The sequence below is a fragment of the Euphorbia lathyris genome, chromosome 5 (assembly GCF_963576675.1).
Source record: "Euphorbia lathyris chromosome 5, ddEupLath1.1, whole genome shotgun sequence".
Classification (NCBI taxonomy): Eukaryota; Viridiplantae; Streptophyta; class Magnoliopsida; order Malpighiales; family Euphorbiaceae; genus Euphorbia; species Euphorbia lathyris.
Window position 1 is genome coordinate 57,650,539 of NC_088914.1, and position 25,710 is coordinate 57,676,248.

Here is a 25,710-nt window from a genome sequence, read left to right on the forward strand (position 1 = left end):
TAATGAAAAAATATATCGAGATTCCAGCAAAAGCTGCTTCTACTACTTTAGTATATTCGATTACAAAACAGACTAATAAGGGCAACAGATGTCTTGTTATCGAAGTTCTTCTAGCCTTAAAGAAACCTTGAACCAAAGTTGCCTCTTCAAAATATCCCAAGAAGAGTAAAGTGGGAGAGGTATTTCAGATCTTTTTTTTTCTTCAACCACTATTTTAGTTTTCTTCTTTACTTTGAATACTTGCAACCTCTCTTTTAAATTAATGTTATGGTATATGAGTAAATCTTTATTGTTCGAGTATACCTCTAGGGGATCCACAGCTTGTATCTAAATTATAGAGTTTAACAGTCTACAAGATACGAGAAGTTATAAGAGGTACTTTGATAGTTGTCCAATCCACCAAAAATAAAAGAAGAGGTTTTTGAAATTTTAATAATCAAAATCAAAAGGAGAAAAACATTAGTACTATGTTGTTATTTGATGGAAATATTAAAAGTAATTATAATTTTCAAAGTAAAAAGTCATTTAAGAAAAGTAAAACCACTGTAAATCTTGATCGATGTTTGGGATCTGTGATTTGCCCTTATCTGAGGAATGGTTAGACCCTTCCCTAAACTTTATTCTCCCCCAAACAAAAATTTAAGAAAAATAAAATCTCATTTCCAAAACGAAAATTTTCTCTTGCATTTTAAAATACTCCGAAATAAAGGAGCCTACATATAAATCCGAACCTCAACTTCTCGTCGCCTAATTCTCGGAAATATTCCGAAGACTCTCAGGCAGTGAGCAAGCTCCCTTTGTCCCGGCAGTTGCCGGAAAGTTGTCGTCTCATTGTACGAACAGAACCGATTCTCTCGAACAAAACTACTAATTTCAATTCCAATAGCCTAGCATTCAACCCATCTTCTCCGCTTCTCTCACACCGATTCAATATCAACTCTTTCTTTTAGTCATTTTCTCAAACACTTGAACTTACTTTCTTAGAAATATAATCTTTCACAAACAATGTTCCGAAGGTGAGGACTTTGCATTTTATTAATCCTATGCCAAGGAATTCGTTAAATTCATTGCAGATTTTGTGTTTGATTTGTGTTCAAGGCATTTCGCGTTCTTCTTTGTGTGATTCTCGTTTTCCAGCTTCAGTGAATAGCAATTTTTCTGGGATTCTTATTGCAGGTCGATTTTGGAATTATCATCTCGTCGATCGGTTAGAAGAATCCCGAGGCCCGACATTTATCAGGCATGTAATTCAACTGACCTTTTATTGTTTTATAGTTTCTTTCGCCAGATTACTCATTATAGACTTTGCTTTCTTAAATTGCTCGCAAGACGCAATTCTCTTGAGTGTAGCATGTTTTTCTTGCAACCCCGTGCTGTTCTTAGTTGAATTTAGTTTATGGAACTTGAGATTATGGTTACGTATGTGTTATTTAGTGATATATGGCTTAGAGCTGTAGATCAATACCAATGTTGAATAGAAAGTCTGTGTATGTGCAAACGTGTTTTCTGGTTATCCTCGTGATCTGGGACATGCTTAATCACACTAATACCTAGTTACCGGCACATAATTCTATTGCAGCCAATACGGCCATTTCTTTCATTGAGGAAGGAGTTCTCAACCTCATCCCAGCAAAATGCATATACTAAAGCTGGCCCTGGTGGAAAACCACCCCAATCCACCAGTAATGTACCAAAAGTCCTCCTAGGGGGTGCTGTTGCAGCAGGTGCTGCTATGTTAGCGTACAGCTCGGGCTACTTGGACCAATTCATCTTTAAAGATGACGAGCGCTCCGCTAACTCAGCTAAGGCTGGGGTTGATCATAGTGATGTAAAGCAAACCATGTTTCTGGGGGAGCAAGTGACGGACACCATAAGTGAAGAGCCTGGAAAAGTAAAGGATGATTTGGAGCAGACTATGCAAAGGATAGAAACTCAGACAAATATTCCTCGTATTGAAGCTCAGCTGGAAGCTGAAACTCACACAGATCTTCCTCGTGTTGAAATCGAGCAGAAGGATGAACTTCATGGAGATCTCCCTCATGTCCAAGGTGAGGATAGGGTTGAATCACAAACTGATACTCATCATCATGAAGATGGCTCAATTGCTGTTCAGGAGAAAAAAGAACCAGGATTTTCTCAAAGTACAAACGCTGAACATGGTCCTGGCGCAATTGACTTAGAATCACAAGCCCACAGAGAGACTACAGAGGGAGTCCAAGTTGCCACAGTGGAAACTCAGGTGAAGTTAGTTACTGACAAGGATGAAACCAGAACAATGCCACAGCAGCATCTTGCTACAGAAGAGGGATCAAAGGTATTGTGTGTGTATATATATAAATGAAATTGTTTCATGTTTATATAAAGAGTGACTTCTGGGAGCATTAGTGTTTCTTAAGAACTACCACAAACCATTTATTATACTTCCCAAAACATGAGCGCAAGAAATTACGACACTTTCTATTTTGGCATTGTGGTCTTTCTTTCACTGGTTGATGATATGCAAGTGTATTCAGTTGATTCTAAGTTGAGAAATGTCTTCTTTTCTTAATGGAACCAGGTAAAACAAATCAGTGTTATTTGCATCCCCACTTATGATGGAGTAGTAGACATCTTCCATACATATTATGAGAATGATGATGATTCCAGAATATTCTGTTTCTTTTGTATTATTCTCATTCCTAATGTTGATATATTGTTTTACACGGGTCTAAGCAAAAGTCTGTATGATTCTCTATTGCAGACTGCTTTAGGCAAAGGTACAGATGCAGATGTAGCAAGTTTGCTTGACACATACCATATTAAGGACATGGTTGTTGAGAGCACTATAGTAGAGGCCCCACAAAAAGAGGTCATTATAAGCATTGGCTTTTGCTACTTGTGCATGTTCCTATGCTATATTGTAAACGAAAATATAATGCAATATTCAAACAAAGACTAAATTACTTTGAAATAATAGGCTTTTGCTAATGCTTCGGAGGAGGTGAATGATGGTTATGTACCTAAAGATGGAAAGTTGGTTATGGATTTTCTCCAAGCAATTCATGCAGCTGAAGAGAGGCAAGCTGAGTTAGATGCTCGTGTCTTTGCTGACGAGAGAAAAGCATTGAAGGTACGAGTATTACATAGGCCCTAAGAGATAAATTGCTTGTGTCATTAATGCATGATCTGTAGCTTTAATTACATTAATGCTTCCCTTGTATGACAAGGTTGCAAGGTGTTTTTAGTTTCACTAACCATTTCACTCACATTCAGGGCAAGTATGAAAAGGATTTGAGGGATTTAAGGGCGAGGGAACTCATGCGTGCAGAAGAAGCAGCAATACTTGATAAGGTTGTACCAAATCCTGCTGCTTACTCTTGATTATCCTGATGTACTTAATGGGTATACTGCAGAATGAGTATATCTCCCTGTATATGCACATTTTGCTGCTCTTCTGACCCATTTATACCACCTGCAACAACATTATCTGTTCAGGAATTAAAAAGAGAGAAATCAAAAGCAGCAGCTGCCATTGGAACACTTAAAGAAAAGATGGAAGAAAAACTGAGGACAGAACTTGAACAGAAGGTATGCATATCCTTTTCTTTATATAACAATTGTCATAGGCCCTATGCCAGAAAATGACAACTCATGAACTCATGTAGTTGTGCTACAAATGCAGGATAATGAAGCAGAAATGAACTTGAAAAAGTTTCAGGAGCTAGCAAAAGCAGAATTAGCTGCAGCAATTGCAAGTGAGAAGGCAGCACAGATTGAAAAAATTGCTGAAGCAAATCTCCATGTAAGATATCCTTTCAAGTCGTTGGAAATAAAAGTTATGGTTTAAGAGGCTGGAACCTTTTCTTTTTAATGGCTCAGAAAATTTCCCTCTTTTCTTTTATGAGCATAGAGAATAAGACCTCAAAGGTGATCTGAAGGGTCTGATTCTCTTTATTTAGTTATCAACAGCCAGTGCTTGGGAATATAACAGCTTAATAGATAAAACCAGCTAGTGTCAGTTCACTTCAAAGTGATGGTTTTGTGTCACTAGCTTCTGCACTCTACTAACTTACAGCCTATTTTATGAGATTAAAATTATTTCAATTAACCACTGATTTCTTTTGTGCTTTTGCTAATTTATGACAACAGTAGCTCAAGGTAGATTATTTACTTAGCAAGCGTAGCATTCTTGTAGTTATGTAATATAACACTAATCCATTTTGAGTGCAGTATACAAAGTAGCCTATTCAGTTATTTGCTTGAAGGAGCTCAATCTTAAACCTTAAATATGTTTTGTTGTTATTTGTCTATTAATCTCGCAATGGTTATGATTAAAATGCTTAATTCTTATTTTGCATTGTTTTTTATTTGCATAGACTTCTATTGATCGAGGGCGAGCCTTGGCGCAACGGTAAACGTTGTTGTCGTGTGACCAAGAGGTCACGGGTTCGAGTCTTAGGAGCGGCCTCTTACCAAATAAATTGGCAAGGGAAGGCTTGCGCCCAGGACACCCTTGTGGTGGGACCCCTCCCCGGACCCTCGCTCAGTGGGGACGCGTAGTGCGACCGGGCCGCCCTTTTTAGACTTCTATTGATCAATTGCTGATTAAAGTTGCAATTTGCTAGATACTGTGAAGTTTTTTAGTTTCAACTCTTATTGTTTTGTAGATCAATGCCTTGTGCATGGCATTTTATGCACGATCTGAAGAGGCTCGTCAGATTCATTCTGTTCACAAGCTTGCCCTGGTGAATTTCTCTTTTTGTTATAACATCCCACCTCTTAGTTGCTAAAAACTCTTAAAAGTATTTGTCTAGTTTACGTACTTATCAACGATTTTAGGTGTGACCAGCAAACTGATATCTTCTACATGTATCGCAGGGAGCACTTGCATTAGAAGATGCACTTTCCAAAGGACTTCCAATTTATCAAGAGCTAGAGGTTTTAAGCACCTACTTGGAAGGCATTGATAAAGACTCCCTTGTTCATTTGGTCTTATCAACCCTCCCTGAAGAAACTCGGTATCATGGCACAGACACTTTATTGCAATTGAATCAGAAGGCAAGTTACTCGAGGATCTTGTTAGAATATTTACTACTTGAAACAAAGTCTAGCTACTTTAGTATAGTTGACACATATGCTGGTTATTGGTAAAGGCACGGTCAAGTTGTTATCTATGTCTTTACTCTGATGAGGAGGTAAAAAATTCAAATTCACCACCAGACGCTACCTATAAAAGGAAAAAAAAAACCTAGATGTTGATTGTTTACTGTCGTTCCTGCAGATTGACTGCTGTAATCTATGTACCCTCTAGTTAAAATTTTATCTGCAGCAGTCCTTTAGCTTATTATGAGTTGATTTTTGAAATTTGTAGTTTCATGAAAAATACTTTCTGCACTAACTATAAGATGTTTGAATGTAAATGTTCCTATTGAAGAGAATGGTGAATCATTTCCATCTATAAGATTTCAGATCATTAAAATTATTTTCTTCCTATTTTCGACTAACTATCATTACTTTTCATTTTCTGACAGTTCAATTCCTTGAAAGGGAGTTTGAGGCACTACGTTCTAATCCCTCCTGGTGGTGGTGGCAGCATATTGGCTCACACTATGGCGCAGATTGCTTCTTGGTTGAGGGTATGAAAATACGTTATTATTTTCTTAATCATTGTATATGTGGAGGCTTAAAATTTTGTTTGAGTTTTGTTCCTTTGGCTTTTGTGCAGTTTAAGGAAGTTGAGCCGTCTGGTGATGGGATAGAATCTATTATTAGTAGAGTTGAGACTTTCCTTGCTGAGGGAAAGCTTGCAGAAGCAGCTAATGCTCTTCAAGAAGGAGTGAGAGGGAGCAAGGCAGAGGAGATAGCAGGTGACTGGGTGAGCCGAGCAAGGAATAGAGCCATTACGGAACAAGCCCTAACTGTACTTCAGGCATATGCTGCCTGCATGAGCCTGACGCAATGATGCTTAGTATCATCGTCATTACTTTTGCGGTAGTAGCAGCATAAAATCAATTTAGCATTCAAGCTTCGCTGTAGTTTGTTGTTTTCCAACCATTATGCGCATAAGAAAAGATGAAAATGAGTTTCTTGTTGACCATCTCAACTTTATACAGAGTTTTGTCATTGGAAGGGGGTTATTGTAGATTGATTGCACACACTTACATGTGAAGAATAAAGTTTTGTATTATGTTACTTGCAAAAATTGCATTTCTTGCTCATTTCCTCGATGGATCTGCTTATCAGCTTCTTGATGAGAATTGTAAAAATAATACCAAATGATGTTAACATCCATATTACTGTAATATTGATGATTTTCTTTTTTGACGGTAAACATTTAGAATTATAAGGGCCTAATGCTTGGAATTGCTGAAGGGTGCTGGTGTTATATGTAGACAGTAGGTACATTGAACAAAGCAAATAAGAAACTGATCTTCAAGATTTTAGCTGCTCAAAAGTAGGGCGGTAATTTAGCCGAGCCAAGCTTTGCCATGTTTATGCTCGGCTCCTAGAAAATTGACGAGCTTGAATCTGAGCTCAACATTCTGTTCGCAAGCTTGTTAACGAGGTTTGCTCGCGAACAATTGGTTAATCATTTTATGAAATTCTCTTGTGAACAACTCATTAATTATGTTCATGAATTACATTGATTTTGAATTTTTTTAACACAAAAATACATAGTTTTGAAATATGCAATACTAGAGTTCACACAAAACTATGTTGTTTTACATTCCTCTTTATAGAAATATTCTTATTAAAAAAATCATCGAACGAAGCTTACTTACAAGCATATTCATAAACATTATAATCGAATTTGTTCATGAACCTATAATTGAGTTTGCTTGTGAGTTTTCGAGCGGAGCTTTCCCGTGCTGAAGCTCGGTTCATTAAGAAGTCGATCCAAACATGATCAAGCTTTTATCAAGTCGAACACCGAACCGTTCATGAGCGGTTCGACTCATTTACAACCCCACTTAAAAGGAACTTTGAAGTATCTTGGAGGAATGGAGGGATTTGATGGAGACATCGGTCTAAAATAGGGATGACAACGGGTAGGGTACCCGCGGGTAGTGCCAATTCCAAACCCTTACCCGTTTATTTTTTAATTATCCGTACTCGTCCCATTACCCTAACGGGTATATTTTTGCATCCCATACCCTTCCCATTGAATTCGCGGGTACCCACGGGTACCCTTACCCGTTAAAAATCAATAAATAAAATAAAAATATTACAAATTTAACAAAGTATAAATTTAATAAATCATTTATCTAAAAATTGAACAAATTGAACCTTAATCAATAAGAATAAGTAGCTTAGTGGTATCATTCAATGGTTGAAAAACAAAAGGTTAGGGTTTAAAATCTCAAATATTACATCTAAAAACCAATAATTTTTTTAATATATAAAAAAATTATGACGGATAACGGGTACCGGGTACCCTGGGGGATATTCCCATACCCGTCCCATTACCCTAACGGGTAATTATTTTGATCCCATACCCTTCTCATACCCTTTTATACAGGGTACGGGTAGTCCCATTAGGGTCGGGTAGTGTCGGGTATCCGCGGGTATACTACCCGTTGCCATCCCTAGTCTAAAAGGTTTTTGTGGTTATAGCTATCAAGTTCCTTTGCAATATGTATAACCGCCTGATTTTCTAAGGGATAAAATACAAAAATACCCATAATGTTGATAGCTAAGAGTAATTTTATCCGAAATGTAATTTATAATATTATACACGTAAAACTTATATTGTAGATTTTAGTCTAACAATCAATCACCTTTAGCGTGACTTTACCAATGATGATCACATATATTAGTATAACCAAATTACATGAATTAAATATGGATGTGTAACGTGGAATTACATGTAATGTAATCTCAACATGCATATTTCCAACTGATCCTACTTTAGTGGAAATCAAACATATCAGAATGGAGGAAAAAAAAACTTTATTAACTGAACAAACATAATGTATCAAATACAGGCACCAAAAACATAAACTCCCACTGAGCTCAAATTTCATCAAATATTACAATACACATACGAGCAGTATGCTCACGAAAGACCTTGAGTGATAATCCTTTAGTGAGCGGATCTGCTAACATGAAGTTAGTCCTAATGTGCTCTGTTGACAGTTGACCATTCTGAATTCTTTCTCTAATTACCAAATACTTGATATCTATATGTTTATTACTGGTAGAACTTCGTTTGTTATTTGAAAACATGACTATCGATTTATTGTCATAGTACATCTTAAGTGGTCTTTTTATACCATCCATAATACGCAACCCAATGTCAAAATTTTGCAACCATAATGCATGACCGGATGCCTTATAGTATGCTACTGCCATGATGGAGGAAGTAATGAGCTTTTGCTTAGCACTTTTCTAAGAAATGGCTCCTCCAACCAATAGATAAACGTAGCTAGAAGTGGAGAGTATCTTGACATCCAACATGATCAGAAATGGTGTACCTAATGACCTTCAGCTGATAGGATACTCTATATGTGAGCATGTAGCCTTTTGTTCTCTGTAAGTAACGTAGTACCCTTTTGGCTGCTTTCCAATGATCCAGACCTGGATTGCTCAAATATTTTCCTAGCATTCCAATTTTGAACGCAATATCTAGACGCATACATACTTCGACATATATAAGACTCCCTAAAACAGATGAATAAGGAAGCTATTCCATTTACTTAAGTTCAAAATCATTCTTAGGCCATTGTTTGAGACTAAACTTGTCTCTTTTAGCCACAAGGGTATTACCTGTTTTACATCCTTCCATGCCAAATCTCTTAATCACTTTCTCTATATAACTTTTTTTTGTGATAATGCAAGAATTCCTCGAGAGGGATCTCTATGTATTTGGATTCCTAATATAAAAGAGCCATTTTCAAGATCTTTCATTTCAAAATGTTTTGATAGACATTTCTTAGTTTCATGCAATAGAGTCAAGTCATTACTAGCAAGCAATATGTCATCGATATATAAAATCAAGAAAATGCATTTACTCCCACTGAACTTGTGGTATACATGATCATTATCCAAGTTCATCTCAAAACCATATGAGACAATGACTTGATGAAATTTGTGATACCATTGATGGGATGTCTTCTTGAGCCCATAAATAGATATTTTTTTTTAATTTGCACACCATTTTCTTTAGATCACCAAAGACAAAGTTGTCTGGTTGCAACATATAGTTAGTTTCATCAATGAAACCATTGTGAAACACAGTCTTAACATCCATTCGATGAAGCTCAAGATCAAAACATGTCGTTAATGCCATTATAATTCTAAAAGAGTCTTTCGGAGAAACTAGAGAGAAAGTCCCTTTGAAACTAATTCCTTCATTTTATGTAAAGCCTTTAGCAACAATGCGTGCCAAATATCTTTCCACGTAGCCCTTTGAATCCCTTTTAGTCTTAAATATCCATTTACAACCAACGAATTCACACCTTCTGGCAACGGGACAAGATCCCAAACCTCATTGTCTCTTTAAACTTCATCTCCTCATTCATGATATTAATCCACTTATGAGAATTAGAACTTTGCATTGCTTGTTGGAAGTTGATTGGATCTTATTCCATTGATCCGATGCTTTCCTCATGTTCTTGGAGAAATACCATATAATCATCTGGAATTGCACTTCTCCTTTCTCTAATGGATCTCTTTAAAGGCATGTGTTCTTGAGGTTTGAGGTTGTTCTTCTTGAAGAGGAGGAATGATATTGTCTTGATCTTGATCTACTTTTGCAACAATGTCAAGAACAATATTTGTACCCTAATCATTGTCAAAAGCAATTAGAGGAATATTTAGGGTATTGCTATATACCACCCCTAAATTCCGGTTCACCGCACCCTTTTGACCATATTGCCCTTCTCATTTTTTTTCCCAAAACCTTAAAAACTCTCTCTACTTTTCTCTCCCGAGCACAAATCCCGGATTTGACAAAAATGGATCAAAGCATTCCCGAAGATAATGAGTTCGAACACGAGGTAATATTACGATTATTAAAAACGTTATTTAGGTATTTTCGAATTTTTTTTTTTGGTTTTTGCCTGGGCGGGTGGCGCATACCACCCGTTCCCTAGGCCGAACGGATGAACTACCCGTTCGGCCTACGGAACGGGTGGTATGCGCCACCCGCTCCACCCATGGAACGGGTGGTACGCGCCACCCGCTCCACCCATGGAACGGGTGGTACGCGCCACCCGCTCCACCCATGGAACGGGCAGTACGCGCTGCCCGTTCAGGCAAAAATGGGCAGAAATTGCCCCGAACTATTTTTGCACGGGAGAAATAGCGCCGAAGTATTTTTTTTTAATTTTAATGTCAATTTTTCGTATATTCAGGTACCGATAGAAGATTGGAACCCCGATAACATTGATTATAGTTCGCGTTTCATAACGGATACCGTTTTCCCCTCAAGTCAGGATGCTATTGATTGGGCAAAAAAGATAGCTATTCAGAATGGGTTTGAGATTGTAATATCTTCGCACAAACATGGGGGAAAACAGAAGCTGTTGCGATGTTCACGGGGTGAACGATATAGAGGTGTTGTGAAAATTGATGAAGATCCTGCAATTAGGAAAAGTAAAACTAAAGCGTGCCGCTGTAAATTACAGATTAAAGCCTATCAACATGCAGACCTTTCTGGATGGGGGATACAGGCTAAGGCTGGGTTAACTGGAATGCATAACCATACAATGCGTATGTATCCAGAGGGAAGTCGGCAAATGAGCGGACTCAGTATCGCATCTAAACAAATTGTGCGTGATATGACTTCAGCTCAAGCAAAGCCTTGTGCTATTTTAGCAGCAGTTAAAGAAAAACACCCAGAGGACAACTCAGTAATTAAACACATATATAATTACAGGGACAAAATGAGGAGGGACGGGTTTGAAGGTAGAGACCTGGCTAGTCAATTCTACCATATTGCTGTGGAGAACAAATATGTCAATTACACACAAGCTGATTCAGGTGTGATAACGCATGTGTTCATGGCACATCCAAAGTCAGTTGATATGTTCAGGACTTACCACTGGTACATCGGTATTGATTCAACGTACAAAACAAACAAGTACAAAATGCCGTTTGTTGAGATTGTGGGGATGACGCCATGCAATAATAACTTCAAGATAGCGTATGCTATTGTTAAAGACGAGACCGAAGGGAGCTATCGTTGGATTTTGCAAAGGCTGAAGATTTTGATTGGGGATGATCTTAACCCGACCGTTGTTGTTAGTGACAGGGAGCTTGGGTTATTAAAGCCGATCCAAGAAGTTTTTCCACAAGCAGCGCACTTGCTATGCACTTGGCATATAAATAAGGATGTGGAAGATCGTGTGTATAGAATCATGGGAGATAAAGGCCTTGCCTCTAAATTCAAGAATGCCAGATGGAGAACAATATTCGAATCATTAACCATTGAGGAGTACGAGACCAATCTTATGATGATGAAGGATAAGATGAGCAGGTACAAAGGAGTTATCTCGTATGTTGAGGAGACGTGGTTGGTGCATAAGGAGAAGTTTGTTGTTGCTTGGACAAAGGAGTTCCTACATTTTGGCAACACAACTACTTGTCGAGTGGAGAGCGAACATGCTAGTCTAAAGCAATGGCTCAATACGGCAACTGGCTCCCTTGACACGGTATGGCAGAAGGTTCACATGCAGATTGAATCACAAGCAACCAATATAAGGTATTTGCAATTTCTTCTACTGCAATTTAGGAATTTGCATTTATGGTTGTATCATTTCACTAACTAATAATAATTTTGTCTTCGTATCAGGTACATGCTTGAGCAGTCCCGGCTTCGTCAAGCAGTCACTTTCGCCGGACGCCCATTAAGCCAACTTGTATTCAAAGTCTCTCACTACTGTCTGCAGTTGCTGAATGAAGAGTTAGAGCGCATGAGAGGGTTGAGCCATGAAGTGTACGTGCGTTGCGGTTGTGTATTGAGAACATCGCATCAGATACCATGTGCATGCGAGCTGAAACGAGCTTGTGATCTGGAACAAATGATCAGTACTGAGAGTGTTCACGTGTTTTGGAGAACACTTTTAATTAATCATGGTCACACTGATAAAAATGACGGGCGTAATGATCTGAACGAGGAGCAGCGATATTTTCAGTCCTTAGTGGACCAGGTCTCTAAAGGCGACCCATCCTTAATGCGTAATATTTCAATGTTTATCCATGATCAACTACACCCTGATCAAGCTCAGTACACCGAACCCGATGTCAAAATTCACGTGTGAGGGCGACCTAAGGTAAGCAAATCCACAAAACGTATGCCGAGTTCTTGGGAATACAATGAAACTTGTCGTGGACGGGCTCGTTCTACTAGTTCATCTAGGAGTCGTGGTAGAAGTGGCAGAATTAGCTCGTCATCCTCGGTACATAATGGTGCCTCATCAGGTAATGTTTATCTGATAAACCTAACTTTTTTTTTTATAAATGTTTTGCAATATAGAGTTCATTTACACTAATATACATGAATGCAGATAGAAAAACGTATTATGGTTCTGACTTCGTACATTCCGATAAAATAGTTGACATAATTAAACCATATGTCGAATCATACTACAACGTTGTAGGTGATGGAAATTGTGGTTTCCGTACGGTAGCAACTTACATGTTTGGTGACGAAGAAGCGTGGCAGACAGTTAGGCATCACATTCAAAATGAAGTAATTGCTAACCGTTGTCTGTATCAAAGAGTGTTTGTTGATACTGTTGATGCAGCTCTTCGTAGGGTAAGTTGGGACGGTGCAGGTTGTACGCCGGATTATTGGATGCTCGTTTGGGATGACTTGTGGCCGGTTGCTACAATGTACAATGCTGCTATCATGTTATTTGGCTTCTCGGGTGGGGACACATTATCGTTGTGTGGTACTATCTTACCATTGTATGCCGCATCCACTGCTACAAGACCAGCACGTGAGATTTGTATAGCTCATTTAGGGAATCACTGCCATCACTACATACGTTTAAATTTATCGCCTAACTTTCCGGTGCCCCCTATAATACACTGGTGGTTTCTGCACCGAGGTCAAAGCGTTGTAGGATGGGAGCGCTTCTATCAGGATAGGGTGGCACAGTGGACCAGATTGGCCAAACTTAGGGGATATTAGTATTTGATATTGTATGGTTCTGTAATGTTACAGGTGAATTGTGATGAATTCTGTGTGGTTCTGTATGGTTCTGTAATGTTACAGGTGAATTGTGATTAATTCTGTGTGGTTCTGTAATGTTATAGGTCAATTCTGATTAATTCTGTGTTGTTCTGTAATGAGAGGGGAATTATCCCTAGACTACTGCGTGATAATCAGAGGGGAATTATCCCTAGAAAAAATTTCAACTCCATCATCTTTTTAAGATGGACAGAGTCTGAAATTTCTCATGAGGTTCATCGAACTTATCCTTACTCGATCGTGCAAAATTGGGATCGCTATAAATTAGAGGTTCGAGTACTACAGAGTATCAGCGCTTCAAAGAACGATTACCTTCCAGGACGAGCTTGGCCAAGAAATAGAGGAAATGCTCCATGGAACATTTTTCCTGTGGAATATGAGACGAATATTGCAGAGGAGAAAGAGATATACCTTGCAATACAGTCAGGTGTACCAGCGACATCTTCACCAAACATTGACGAGTACGAAGAAGATAGTGACTAATGTATTTTTTTTTTCCGTTTATGTCGTTGTAGTGTATTTTTTCAGTTTATGTCGTTGTAATGTATTTTTTCAGTTTATGTCGTTGTCATGTATTTTTTTCAGTTTATGTCGTGGTAATGTATTCTTAAATTTGCAATAATAACAAAGCGTACCACAAAAAACGATAATATCAGTAAATATCATTTCACATTAGTAGATCAGTAAAGAAAAACAAAAAATAACTTACAATCTCACTGTTCGAGCGAGTATAAACAGTCAGTCCGGGTGCAACAATCTCCGAAAGTAGACGAGGGTGTGAGTGACGGGTGTACCAATGCATGTACTGATCCTCACAATCTGATGGAGTATGTGCTGGAGTGAATACAGACAATATAAGGACGACCGACTGGGGAAAAGAGTCCCAAATACCCTGCACCATCACAGCTGGCACCTCTACACGATACTTCAAACTGGTCCACGGACGCACAGCCTTAGAAGGCTGCAATATCGGTCTAGGAATGGTCTGCACATGTCCAAGCTGTCGAAGGCATCTCCCCGGCATGTACGGCTCGATCACATCCCGATACCGTATCCATCCAACGTATAGAGTCATCGGGGTCTCCGTAATGGCATCAGGGCCATACGGCATCCACATCACCTACAGATGTATAAAATTACATTAACACATACAAGTAATACAAATTTGTTTTAATTGAACAGTATTTATAATTATATAGCAAGTATACCTCATCTGCCGTCAACACATCAAGCCGGGCACGAAATGCTCTCAGCCGCTCATCGCTCTTCTCCATCGATATAGATGGCCACAACGAAGCCCTAGGAAGATCCGGGTCAACTGTAACTGCCTCTCGATGTGGCCTGAAGCAAGGAAAATACTCGTAAATCCAGGACTGGAGCAATGTCATACAACCCGTCATCTGCTCGCAATCTCCTCTGGTAGCAATACCAAGATGACGGTATAGATATGCTAGTGCAGCTGATCCCCAAGAAAGTCCAACGGCTCCAGCTGCCGAGTCCTGCACCTCTAACAGACAAGAAGGTCGGATACGGTCACCACTCTTGCCTACGAACAAGGTGGAACCGAGCATCAGCCACGTCCAAGCTATAGCCTGGGTCTCAGGAATCCGATCACCTCTACAGTGCTCCATGACGGAAGCGGCTCGTATACCACCAGAAGAATAATGACGGGCATCTAACTCAACCCAAGTCATCCCAAACAAATCCATCACGCACTCCTTAAGCTCATCAATACTCGCATCAGCAGTCACCATGGCACCATCTACGGGGATGCGCAATATCTCCCACATATCATGCATCAAAATGGTCATCTCGCCAAACGGCATGTGAAATGATGACGTGTCTGGCTGCCACCGCTCTACAAATGCCGTGATCAGAGCAGCATCTATGTGACTGTGCATAATACCAGGTAAATGGAACATGCCAGATGACTCGATACGCGACTGAATCGTCCTGGAAGAACCACTGTACCATAATCTCAGCTTCGAGCAATACCCTGATCTGGTATGACACCTAAGGACGCCCCTATCCTGACCGGCCCAGATAGCACATGCAACATGTCCCAGAAAGCTCGGGATCACAGCACCATCAAATGGACCCCCGGGTACGGGGTCCTTCACAACCCAGTCATCCTCTATAGCACTCCTCGATCGCTTGCTGCTACCTGAAATTACAGTAAACGGTTTACATTAAATTTTTGGTATATTTTCCAATAATCACGATTAAAACAAATAAAAATAAGCAGATTTTTAAATTTCTCTTACCAGAAGACGATCCTGCGGTAGAAGAAAATCGTCTGTCTCGACCCCTCGTCACGACGCCACGATGTATGGGGATAGTATCAGAACTAGGACGATGCATAGAGTCATCTCCGTCCATCTCTATATCAGCCGCCTCATCCTGTCCCTCAGCACGCTCCGCCTGTGCTGCATGTGCCCTCCGAGCGTCCGCCATGAACCGCTGCTGCTCCGTCCGCTCCCGCCGAGCAGATGCAGTAACAGGACGTGAAGACGTGTGTCTGGGGTCAGATCCCGCCTCATCCTGTAATATTATTTATTTATTATATTCAATTTACCATAAATTTTTTATATGTTCGGGTCTGCCTAAGGCCCAAACGGGCGCGCCGTGCGCTCCACCATAAGGTGGAGCGCGCGGCTTATATGCATTCCACCGTCGGTGGAACGCGTGCGCCGCGCGCTCCACCATAAGGTGGCTCGCGCAGCGCGTACTTGTTCCACCTACGGTGGAACGCACAGTTCGTGCGTTCCACCGTAGGCGGAACAAGTAAATCGCACCCGCCTGGTGCGATTTCTGGGTTTTTTTCATCGATTTCAGCCCCAAAAATCAATAATTCGTTAATTATTTGAACGGAAAAACTTACCGTAATACCCATGTATCCTTTACCCTTGCCTACTTTTGGTGCCATGTCGTTTTAGGTCGGTTTTTTGAAAACGGAAAGAAAGTAGAGAGGATTTGGAATTTTCAAATTTCTTATTTGAAATAATGAGAAGGCAATATGGTCAACAGGGTGCGGTGAAACGGAATTAGGGGGCGGTATATAATCGCCCACAATATTTATCAATTCCTCCTCAAAGACAATATCCTTAACCAAATCCCCTTGCAAACTCAACATCCTTAAAGAATAGTGCATTGCCCTTCTAATATTTTATCTTAATAGTGAGATTATAAAACTAAAAACCTCGTGATTTTTCTTAGCCAACAAAATAGCAACTAACTGTCCCAGAATTCAATTTCTTTTCATTTGGCCTATATGGTGTACCGCACGTAGATATCCAAGCTATCCTCTTCGAAGATTTGAGTGGTTTGACCTTTCCACGTTTAGTTAGGAGCTAGCTATAGTCATGTTTCTTTTGTTTGTTTTTTTGTTTGGTTTTTTTTTTCTGTGGGGTTTGAGTCTTCCCTTTGTAACCAAAAACAAGTATATATCTAAGGCTTCCTTTTACAATTGAATTATGGTCTGTAAACTACTGATTCCATGTGCTTTTTAAGGTCCTCACATGTGAGTTTTCTATTCTATCCTTTTTGTCATTACATTTACATGTGCAGCAATTGTACTTATTTAATTTTGAATTGTCAAATAAAAACGTTAATATTTATAAATATTAGTATATTTTTAGATGCCTTCTATGGTTATTTTATTTTTAACGAAGTAAAACTTACTTTGTTTTTTTCACCATTGGATGATGGTGGACTTTAACAAAATAAGTTCACCATTGGATGATAGTGGACTTTTGACAAATAATTTTTTTTAGTGGAAAGATGAATGAGTCGATAAGAAATATAGGGTTAGGCTATGCTTACGTAAGCATAGCCTAACCCTATATTTCTTATCGACTCATTCATCCTTCCACTAAAAAAATATATTTATTTCTAAAAAGATGGGATACTATCAGGGCCTGGCCGTGTGCGGCGGCCTAGGCTCGGGACTATCGGGATCACAAAAAAAAAAATTAGGTCTTTAAATATGTGGAGTAAATTTTTTTTATATATACATATATTAATACTATTTAAGTTTTAAAGGTCTAAATAACTGATATTTTAGACTTCAAAAGGCCAATTGATTTTTTTGAATATAGATTAAAAGGTAATTTAAAAAAGGAAAAAATACAAAAATAAACCTTGTGGTTTGGCCCATTTTCGAAGTGCACCCATGTGGTTTAAAAGTTTGCAAGTCGGTGCCTTGAACTTCATTCCGTTAGCAAAGAGGGGTAAAATTGACTAACGGTGTTAAAAGTCAAAGGGAAAATAGTTAATTTGGTCCTTATATTTAATAATTTTATAAATTAAGCATCCTTATTATCTAACTATCACAAACAAACACCAAAATAAAAAATAAAAAATCAATTATACCATCTTCTCCATTACTTTTTAATTTTTTTCTTTCTCTCTCATCTTTTATAATTTTTCTCTCTCTAAAATCAAGTTTCTCTCTCTAGAATCACGGTTCAATAATTTCTTCCCATTAGATATAATTAATGTTGAACATACATCAATTTTTCTCTCTCTATGAAATCATGAAATCAAACCAATACAGTTAAGCATCCCATGAACATCGCAATAATCATCCCAAACCCTGTGAACATAGCCAAAGACGCCAAACAAACAGAGGAATACCCCCATAGGTATCTCAAAGCCAAGCAAACTCAGTAAAACGCCCATATCCATTCAAGTCAACACAGCAAACATTTCAAAGCAAGGTAATGGAATAGGATCGCAACGAACCCAATGAGAAGCGAGATCGGAAGAGAGAGAGAGAGAGAGAGATAGGGAAAGGACACAAACCTCATAGTTTATCCTTGCATGTGCAATCCGACCGAATAGAACCACTCTCCCCTCAGAAGTTGGAACTCGTCATCGGAGGCAAGGACGACCACCGTCTCCGGAATCGCTCGAAAGAAAGGACCCGAGGGGTCCGTATCCAGTAGGAAATCACAGGAGATAGGAGAGCCTAGGTGAGAGTGAATGTTGAATTTAGAGAGAGAAAAAATTAATTATGCCACACTCAATTCAATTTAGATATAATTTAGAGAGCATAAATTCAAGTTTCTCCTAATTATTAAGATCAGTTTGTTTTTTTTGAACTGTGATTCTAGAGAGAGAAACTTGATTTTAGAGAGAGAAAAATTAAAAAAGATGAGAGAGAAAGAAAAAAATTAAAGACTAATAGAGAAGATGGTATAATTGAATTTTTATTTTTTATTTTGGGGTTTGTTTGTGATAGTTAGATAATAAGGATGCTTAATTTATAAAATTATTAAATATAAGGACTAAATTAACTATTTTCCCTTTGACTTTTAACACCGTTAGTCAATTTTACCCCTCTTTGCTAACGAAATGAAGTTCAAGGCACCGACTTGCAAACTTTTAAACCACATATGTGCACTTTGAAAATGGGCTAAACCATAAGGTTTATTTTCGTACTTTTCCCTTTAAAAAATTTATGAAACATCTTTTTGATTTTAGATAAATAAAAGTAATATTTGATGAACGTAATAATACGTACCATATAATTATTAATTTATTAAAAATATATTTTAAATTTTTACTTATAATTTTTTCCTTATTAAAAAGACCCTTTATTTTTTTGGGTAAATTACACCCATGGTCACTGAACTTTACCCATTTTCACATTATGGTCACTGAACTTCATTTTTTCCAGGTATGGCCACTGAACTTTACACTTTTTAACACCGGTGGCCACTCAACGCCTCAAAACGACCGTTGATGTCTAAAAATAAAAAATCCAAAGCGTTAATAATATTCTAAGAAACTTTAATTCTTGAAATTTTTTATTTTGAGGTCATTTAGGTGTTGTTTGGTTAGGAGAGAGAAAGAGAATTTTTAGAGAGATAAAACTCCAAAAAATGTGATTTTCGAAAATAAAAAATGTGGTTTCATGGTAAATGTCATTTTGAACAACTTTAATTCTTGAATATTTTTATTTTGAGGTCGTTAACGATCGTTAACGGTCATTTTGAGAAGTTAGTTAAAATTGAATCGCCACCGGTATTAAAACGTGTAAAGTTCAGTGGCCATACTGAGAAGAAATGAAGTTCAGTAACCATAATGTGAAAATGGGTAAAGTTCAGTGACCATTGGTGTAATTTACCCTTTATTTTTTATTTCACTAAGGGTCCATAAATTGTGAGAACCGACCCTAAATACTATAGGTTAACTAGAAAATAAAAGGTTATAAATAAATAGAGAGAAAGGTTGAAATCTCATACTTCTTCACAATACAGTATAATATAGAGCCAACAGTTTTAGCTAACAGTTTTAGCTAACACATCAGCTACTTAGTTGGCTTTTTGATTAATAAATTAGATCCTATTAATTCAATAGTGAAGTAAAAAAAAACCTGAAACGTCTTGAATGAAAGTGTTAGAATGAATCATAATTCATTTAATGACCCCTTTAATTTGTAATTAAACGAATTAGATCATAAACGGGTCGGTCCATCTAACCCATATAATAAATGGATTAGATCATAGTTAGTTGGATCGATCAATTAATCCATTTAATAATTTATGAAAAAAATAATAAATCATGAAAAAATATTAAAAAAAACTCAAAAATTATGATCAAATGAGACTTTTCACCGTTACGCTTAGACCTTTTATATAGAAATGAAAAAATTTCTAATTAACGGAAGAATTCTTGAACCGACTTTATGGAAGGGCGGATGTGATACCTGGTCATCGTGTGAAGAGGATCTGAATCTCAAATATATTCACTTATGTTATTAGTTAATTAAATATAACCTAACACTTAAAATTACAAATAAATATGATTACGAAATGAGTTAGTATGTTAAAGAAGTGAAGAGTGGGAAGAGGAAATTGCGTATTAATGAAGGCAACTTTTGTAAATTAATTGAAACAAGTAATTTGGTTGGGTTTTGGGTGAGAAAATGATTAGGATTGGGTACCTATTCATTAATTATTAAAATTCCTTAACTTTGACTATCGTTAACATGATAATTAGGGCTTCAATTAGTTGAGTAGTTAAATGTAGGATATAAGGTGCGGGTCCCACAGTTTTCTTCATATTTGTGTAAATGATGATTTGATTATGTACGTATGAAAATTGATATCTCACCACTTCATGATTGAGACTCCAAAGTATTATACCATAGAATTTCAACGAAGAAAATATGTGAAGTTCGATTGAGACTGTAACTCGATTGGAAGAACGTGCATCCAATTCTTTCAGCAGTATTTACATGGACCTTATGATCATTGGTCATTAATTGTTTGATTAGACTTATTATCGATGTATGTAACTAATACGTAATGATGAGATACTAAGGGTGTGTTGATCCTTTTGAAATGTTTTGACCTGTATTAGGAACGGTCCCTTCTAACGGTCAAGTTAGTATGAGTATAGAAAATTAGAGACAGAGAGAAAAAAAATCTCAGATTCCTGTGTGGATTCTGAGTGGTAGTATTTATAGTCTTTGAATAATGGTGGAATGCCCTTAATGTCCCCTTTTGATATGATTCAGTTGGGTGTTAGTGGATGTAGGTTATCCATGGGACTTAGTGGGTTATGCTTCTAGGTGTGCCTAGATTTATCTATTTGTTGGACCTGATGAATTTGGACTCATTTGCCACATCAAGAAGGTGGCACTTGATGCGAGCCTTTTGTTATTGTTGCGGGAAGGTGGGCGAAGGGCGTTGGAATTGTTATCGAGGAGTTTAAGTGCTACAAGTTGACATTGGGGCGTACAAGGTATATTGAATTGGCATTTATGGGTACAAAGTCCTTCTAGAGGCGTGTTTATTGTAGATAGAGTATTTGAGACATGTGTCAATGGATGTTGAATGAGCCAAAATGTGCGTTGATCCCATTGAGGTATGCTTGCTGTGAGTGGTAGAAAACTTGCACCCCAAATTTTACTTTCTTAGTTGTTACTTTCGAGGGACTGTAAATGGTGCATCATGTAAATCTTGCTTACTTTCGGGGAGCCTAATAACTGCACCGTATAGTTTGATGTTAGGTCGTAAGGAATAGTATCACATAGTTCGATACAAATGGATATCTTTAAACACTTGCTTTCTAAAACATAGAGCCGCCACCCAGTTTCAGCCAATTTGAAAAATTCAGTAAAGCTGGTAACGAGGGACTACTCTACCATCGAGAGACTAGGTTCATGAACAATCACTTACTTGTTGATTGTTAAACAAATTTAAACTTTAGCGAATGGTTTTTCCTATAAATTCCACATTAATTCACATTTATATGCATAGTCTATATGCTAACACAAAATGCAAATATACTTATGAGATTTTCTAAGCTATAAATTATTTTTTTTATAAGAATTCTATTCAAAACGGTCTTAAAATATTTATTTCATTGAAATAGTTCAAAATGTAATTTAAAATTATTTGAAAACTTTTGTTGAAGACGATTCCAACACTTTACTAAAAATAGTTTTGAAAATCTTTATCGAAGCTTTACCTTAAAGCACTTTTATTAAAACTTTTATTTCAAAAGTAAAGCGTCAAAACAATAAAATATATCTCAAAATAGTCTCACAAGCAAAATAAATAAATAAAAATAGGAAAGAGAGAAGAGAGAGTGAGAGATTTTATACCTCTCAGTGCATTACCCTTAGAGCGTGCCTCTAATATTTTGTGTGGATTCTGCATCGGAGTCCTCTTGAGTGCTTCCAATCTTTGTGGATTCTACGGATTCCTGACGTCTAGTGCCTCGAGTCGAAATGAAATATTTGCTTTCGTGTTTGGGTTATTTTCTCTCTTTAGGATCTTGTCACGGCCGTGCCCAAAAATATTATTTATAAGTTAATATTAGATTACATAATATTTTTCTATGTTTATTTATTTACCAATTAGGTCTTATAAGTATATAATACGAGTTAAAAACCGTCGTCCTGCGAGATATAAATCTGTCACGAGGCTCGCTGTCGTCTGATGTACCTTCAGACGACGGTTAGGTTTTGTCATGTTAAGGCACGACTGTTGGGGTTTAGTGTCCTATAGACAATTGTTGCAGGATACAAACTTAATGTAAATGAATTGTTCTTTATATCATTTGTTTTAATGAGATATATGTTTTATAACTATATATAAAGGCAATCCCTTTTAAGCACTAAATAAAGTCTAATAAAAGGAAATCCGTAAGTTTGTTTAAAGTGATTATAAAGTGTTCATACAAGCATGAAGTGAGACAAAACTTTATAATAAACTAATAAACTTAAAACCACCCCAAGTCAAGTGATATGTTTAGGATTGATATATCACGGTTGAGACTTGTATGTAACAATGTCTTCTGTCCGACAGAAAGCTGATCTCACAAACTTCATATATATAGATATCTGGACAGTTACATAGATCCGATGAAACGTCGTTCATTAGGATTGGGGATCCAATTTGAGATAACAGGATGGGTAGATTCATCCTTGTCACCTGTTCATCTCATTGGTATTAATAGGTATAACTAATCCTCAGACTCAAAGGAATGTTAATTGGTCATCCTGAATTACTGAATGTGAGACTTTGATCCTGCGGTCCCACGATCCTTAACAGAGATGACTCTGGGGTGTGAACTGCAAAGGTTGGGTGTCACAGGAGGTAATTTCAGGGTAGTTATACATTGGATTGAGCATTTATCACTCCCGGTTAATGGGAGATACATCCAAGGATCGTTTGTGGAAGACTCGACTCTAAATCCTTGCAAGGTGATAGCTTAAGAGTAAGAAATACAGATTTCACTTAACCTATCTATTTGAGTTGACTCGGCCTATACAAGTAAAACGAACGTCTCGCTATATGTGACTTGACATCACCCATAGTCATAAGATTCAGTTCAAGGATGTAGTTGATAAAGGATCGAATTATACCGTAACTAATACAGAAGGGTTAACGACAGAATCAACCTGTCTTCTTAACAGACTCTGGGAGAATGATTACAGACTTGCCAATAACATACTCAGTACATCATTCCGTTATGCAAGGATTAAATATAATTCTTGAAGAAATTAATTTAATAGTTGCATACGGGCAGAAGTAGTAAGAACTTAATGGATCACACATAAGACTTGGAACCAAAAGAGAGATGGATGTCATTAATAGATGGAAGCCCAATTGAGCCCAGTAAGGCCCATTTAAATAGAGGGGGCCGAAATTTATATATAATAAATAAGGAATTATTTTAATTCCATTAATCCTAATTTGATTAGGTTTGTGAATTAAATTAATTAAGAGATAATTAAGTTAGGAGTTTTAATTAGATTAATATACTCCTATTATTATCCAATTAGGTTATTTATTATTATCCTAGATATATTAGATATATTATAAGATAATAATTGGGAATCCTATTCCGAATTGAATTCCTATTAAGTAACCTATTCCTATCTAACTAGGATTTATATACAAGTTATTATATATACCCCATACTACATGAATTTCGACTAAGCCATATACCACTCCCCTTTGTGATTTTTGAAATTTGCAAGTAAGAGAGAGAAAGAGAATTCGACTCCCCTAGTTCGTGGACAAGAATTCATACGGCTTCCATCGATCGATTAATTTCATCTATCTCCCTTATCTTTGATCTTGTGTTGGTTAATTAGAGGCAATCTATTTTGGTTGCATCTCATACGGTTGATTCTAACTTAACCTCACCGTGTTATACTTCGTGCTTGGGAACTCGGAGAAGAATTGTGGACGCTTCTTTAACAACGGTAGATTGTTATTCAAAAGGTATTTCTTCCTATCCCTCTTTATATGAAATAACGATTAATGGATCCTATGGTTAAAAGGAAGTAGGCTAAAATTTTTATATTTCCGCTGCTATACCTTAGCCTTATTTCCCTTCAACGACACATGACATTAGCCTATTTACGTACTGTCATATTACTCTTGTTACGATGCAGCTTATTTATTACTACCGCCACCTTTAATGTCATCACATGACATACTAATAATTAAAAATGTTAAGTAGATATATGGAAAATTGGCATATTGGTATTCGCGTTGACAATTTTTATAATAATTTATGTCGTTGTAGCTTGTTTCAGATGACATGGATCTTAATCAATCATGTCAATTGATTTATTTTCAGATGACAGATTCATTTATTTTAATGTCTTTTTATTGTTGTTTAGATGACATTTTTTTTAAACGTAAATGTCACTTTTTGCCTTCTTCTTCGAATGAATTTCTGGTAATGAAACATAGTCAAATGAACAAGAAATTCTGTATATCAATGATTTTAAATTTATTGGAGACTAATGCCCATAATCTGTTTACACTTGAAGTAGATAAATTTCTGAATGTAATTAATATCAGGTAAAAACAAAAAGTAATACATAACCAATCTTTCAATCTTTCAATTTGGCGTAGTGTTGGAAGCAAAATCCAACTTGATCTGCATATCTAAGTCATTATTAGGCCTACAATCCCCAAATCTTGATATCTACAAAACCAAATGCATTTCATTAATTACTTACGTATTACAGAGACTATTGAGACTTAATAACTCATTTACCCTTTCCCCTTCCTAGACCTTTCACTTACCCACCCACGGTATAAATATGAAGCTTTTACCAATTCTCAAAAGTCCACAACCCAATAGTATACTTACCCTAGTTATATGGATCATGGATAATCGTTCGAGGGCCGTCCATTTTCATATTGGGGCGCAGATTTCCACACTTCGATAGGAGTCACCCGGGTGGCTTCTCAATATTACAGGTATGTATCTTACTCACCTAGTTGTGCATTGTTCTTCTTTCTCTATTTCTGCTAACTCACGTACACTTACTGCTATATATGCAGGTCCTGATCATCGACAATGGTTTGTCGTGATGAAGGGCCCTCCAAACACCCCTTATGAAGGGGGTGTATTCATAGTCGATATGAACTTCCATGTCGATTTCCCCTCCCCACCTCTAGTTGTAAGAACATAAAGTTATTAATACATAGTAATCAGTTCATATATATGCATATACACTCATGAAATTACTATTATTCTCAGTTCATATTCAGGACTAGGATTTATCATCCTAATATCAGTCCTTTGGGGTGTGTATCTATGCCCCGGCTACTTGATCACCTTTCCTATAGTGTTTCCACGGTAAGATGATGCTATAAATCTATGCATTTGCCTATGTTTGGGGTATAATTTATCTATGCATGTTTGGGGTCTAATTTATCTATGCATTTTCTAGTTATTGTGGCATGTTTATGGAATGCTTATAGAGCCCTTCATTGAGAGGCCATTTCCTGGCCAAGAGCGAATTGTTGAGCAATACATTAGCAACAGGGCAGGTTATGTAGCAACTGCCAGGAGATGGACTCAAGAGCATACATGGGGGGCATGATGATGTGCGAATAGCAAGCAAGGGGGGCATGATGATGTGATGTGCGAATAGCATGCAAGGGGGGCGTGATGTGTGAATAGAAACAAAGGAGGTGTGGACGTTGAACAAACATTGAGCTGGATGGTGTGGACTACTAGAGGCATAGAGCCAAACTTGAAGAACA

General features: G+C 37.4%; 2 protein-coding genes across 2 annotated transcripts; one reads left to right on the forward strand and one right to left on the reverse strand.

Moving 5' to 3' along the window:
* Window positions 1-641: 641 nt before the first annotated feature.
* LOC136229619 (MICOS complex subunit MIC60, mitochondrial) lies at window positions 642-6,206 on the forward strand. Its single transcript, XM_066018519.1, has 12 exons — window positions 642-1,016; window positions 1,177-1,240; window positions 1,580-2,314; window positions 2,741-2,848; window positions 2,957-3,109; window positions 3,253-3,330; window positions 3,475-3,567; window positions 3,662-3,781; window positions 4,647-4,724; window positions 4,858-5,037; window positions 5,511-5,615; window positions 5,705-6,206. The coding sequence occupies exons 1-12, from the start codon at window positions 1,006-1,008 to the stop codon at window positions 5,939-5,941; spliced, it is 1,962 nt and encodes a 653-aa protein (XP_065874591.1). The 5' UTR covers window positions 642-1,005; the 3' UTR covers window positions 5,942-6,206.
* Window positions 6,207-13,829: 7,623 nt separating this feature from the next.
* On the reverse strand, window positions 13,830-18,208 carry LOC136230314 (protein MAINTENANCE OF MERISTEMS-like). Its single transcript, XM_066019356.1, has 4 exons — window positions 17,981-18,208; window positions 15,442-15,718; window positions 14,386-15,341; window positions 13,830-14,297 (listed from the first exon to the last, which is right to left on the reverse strand). Exons 2-4 carry the CDS (start codon window positions 15,629-15,631, stop codon window positions 13,845-13,847), a joined length of 1,599 nt encoding a protein of 532 aa, XP_065875428.1. The 5' UTR covers window positions 15,632-15,718; window positions 17,981-18,208; the 3' UTR covers window positions 13,830-13,844.
* Between the last annotated feature and the right edge of the window lie 7,502 nt (window positions 18,209-25,710).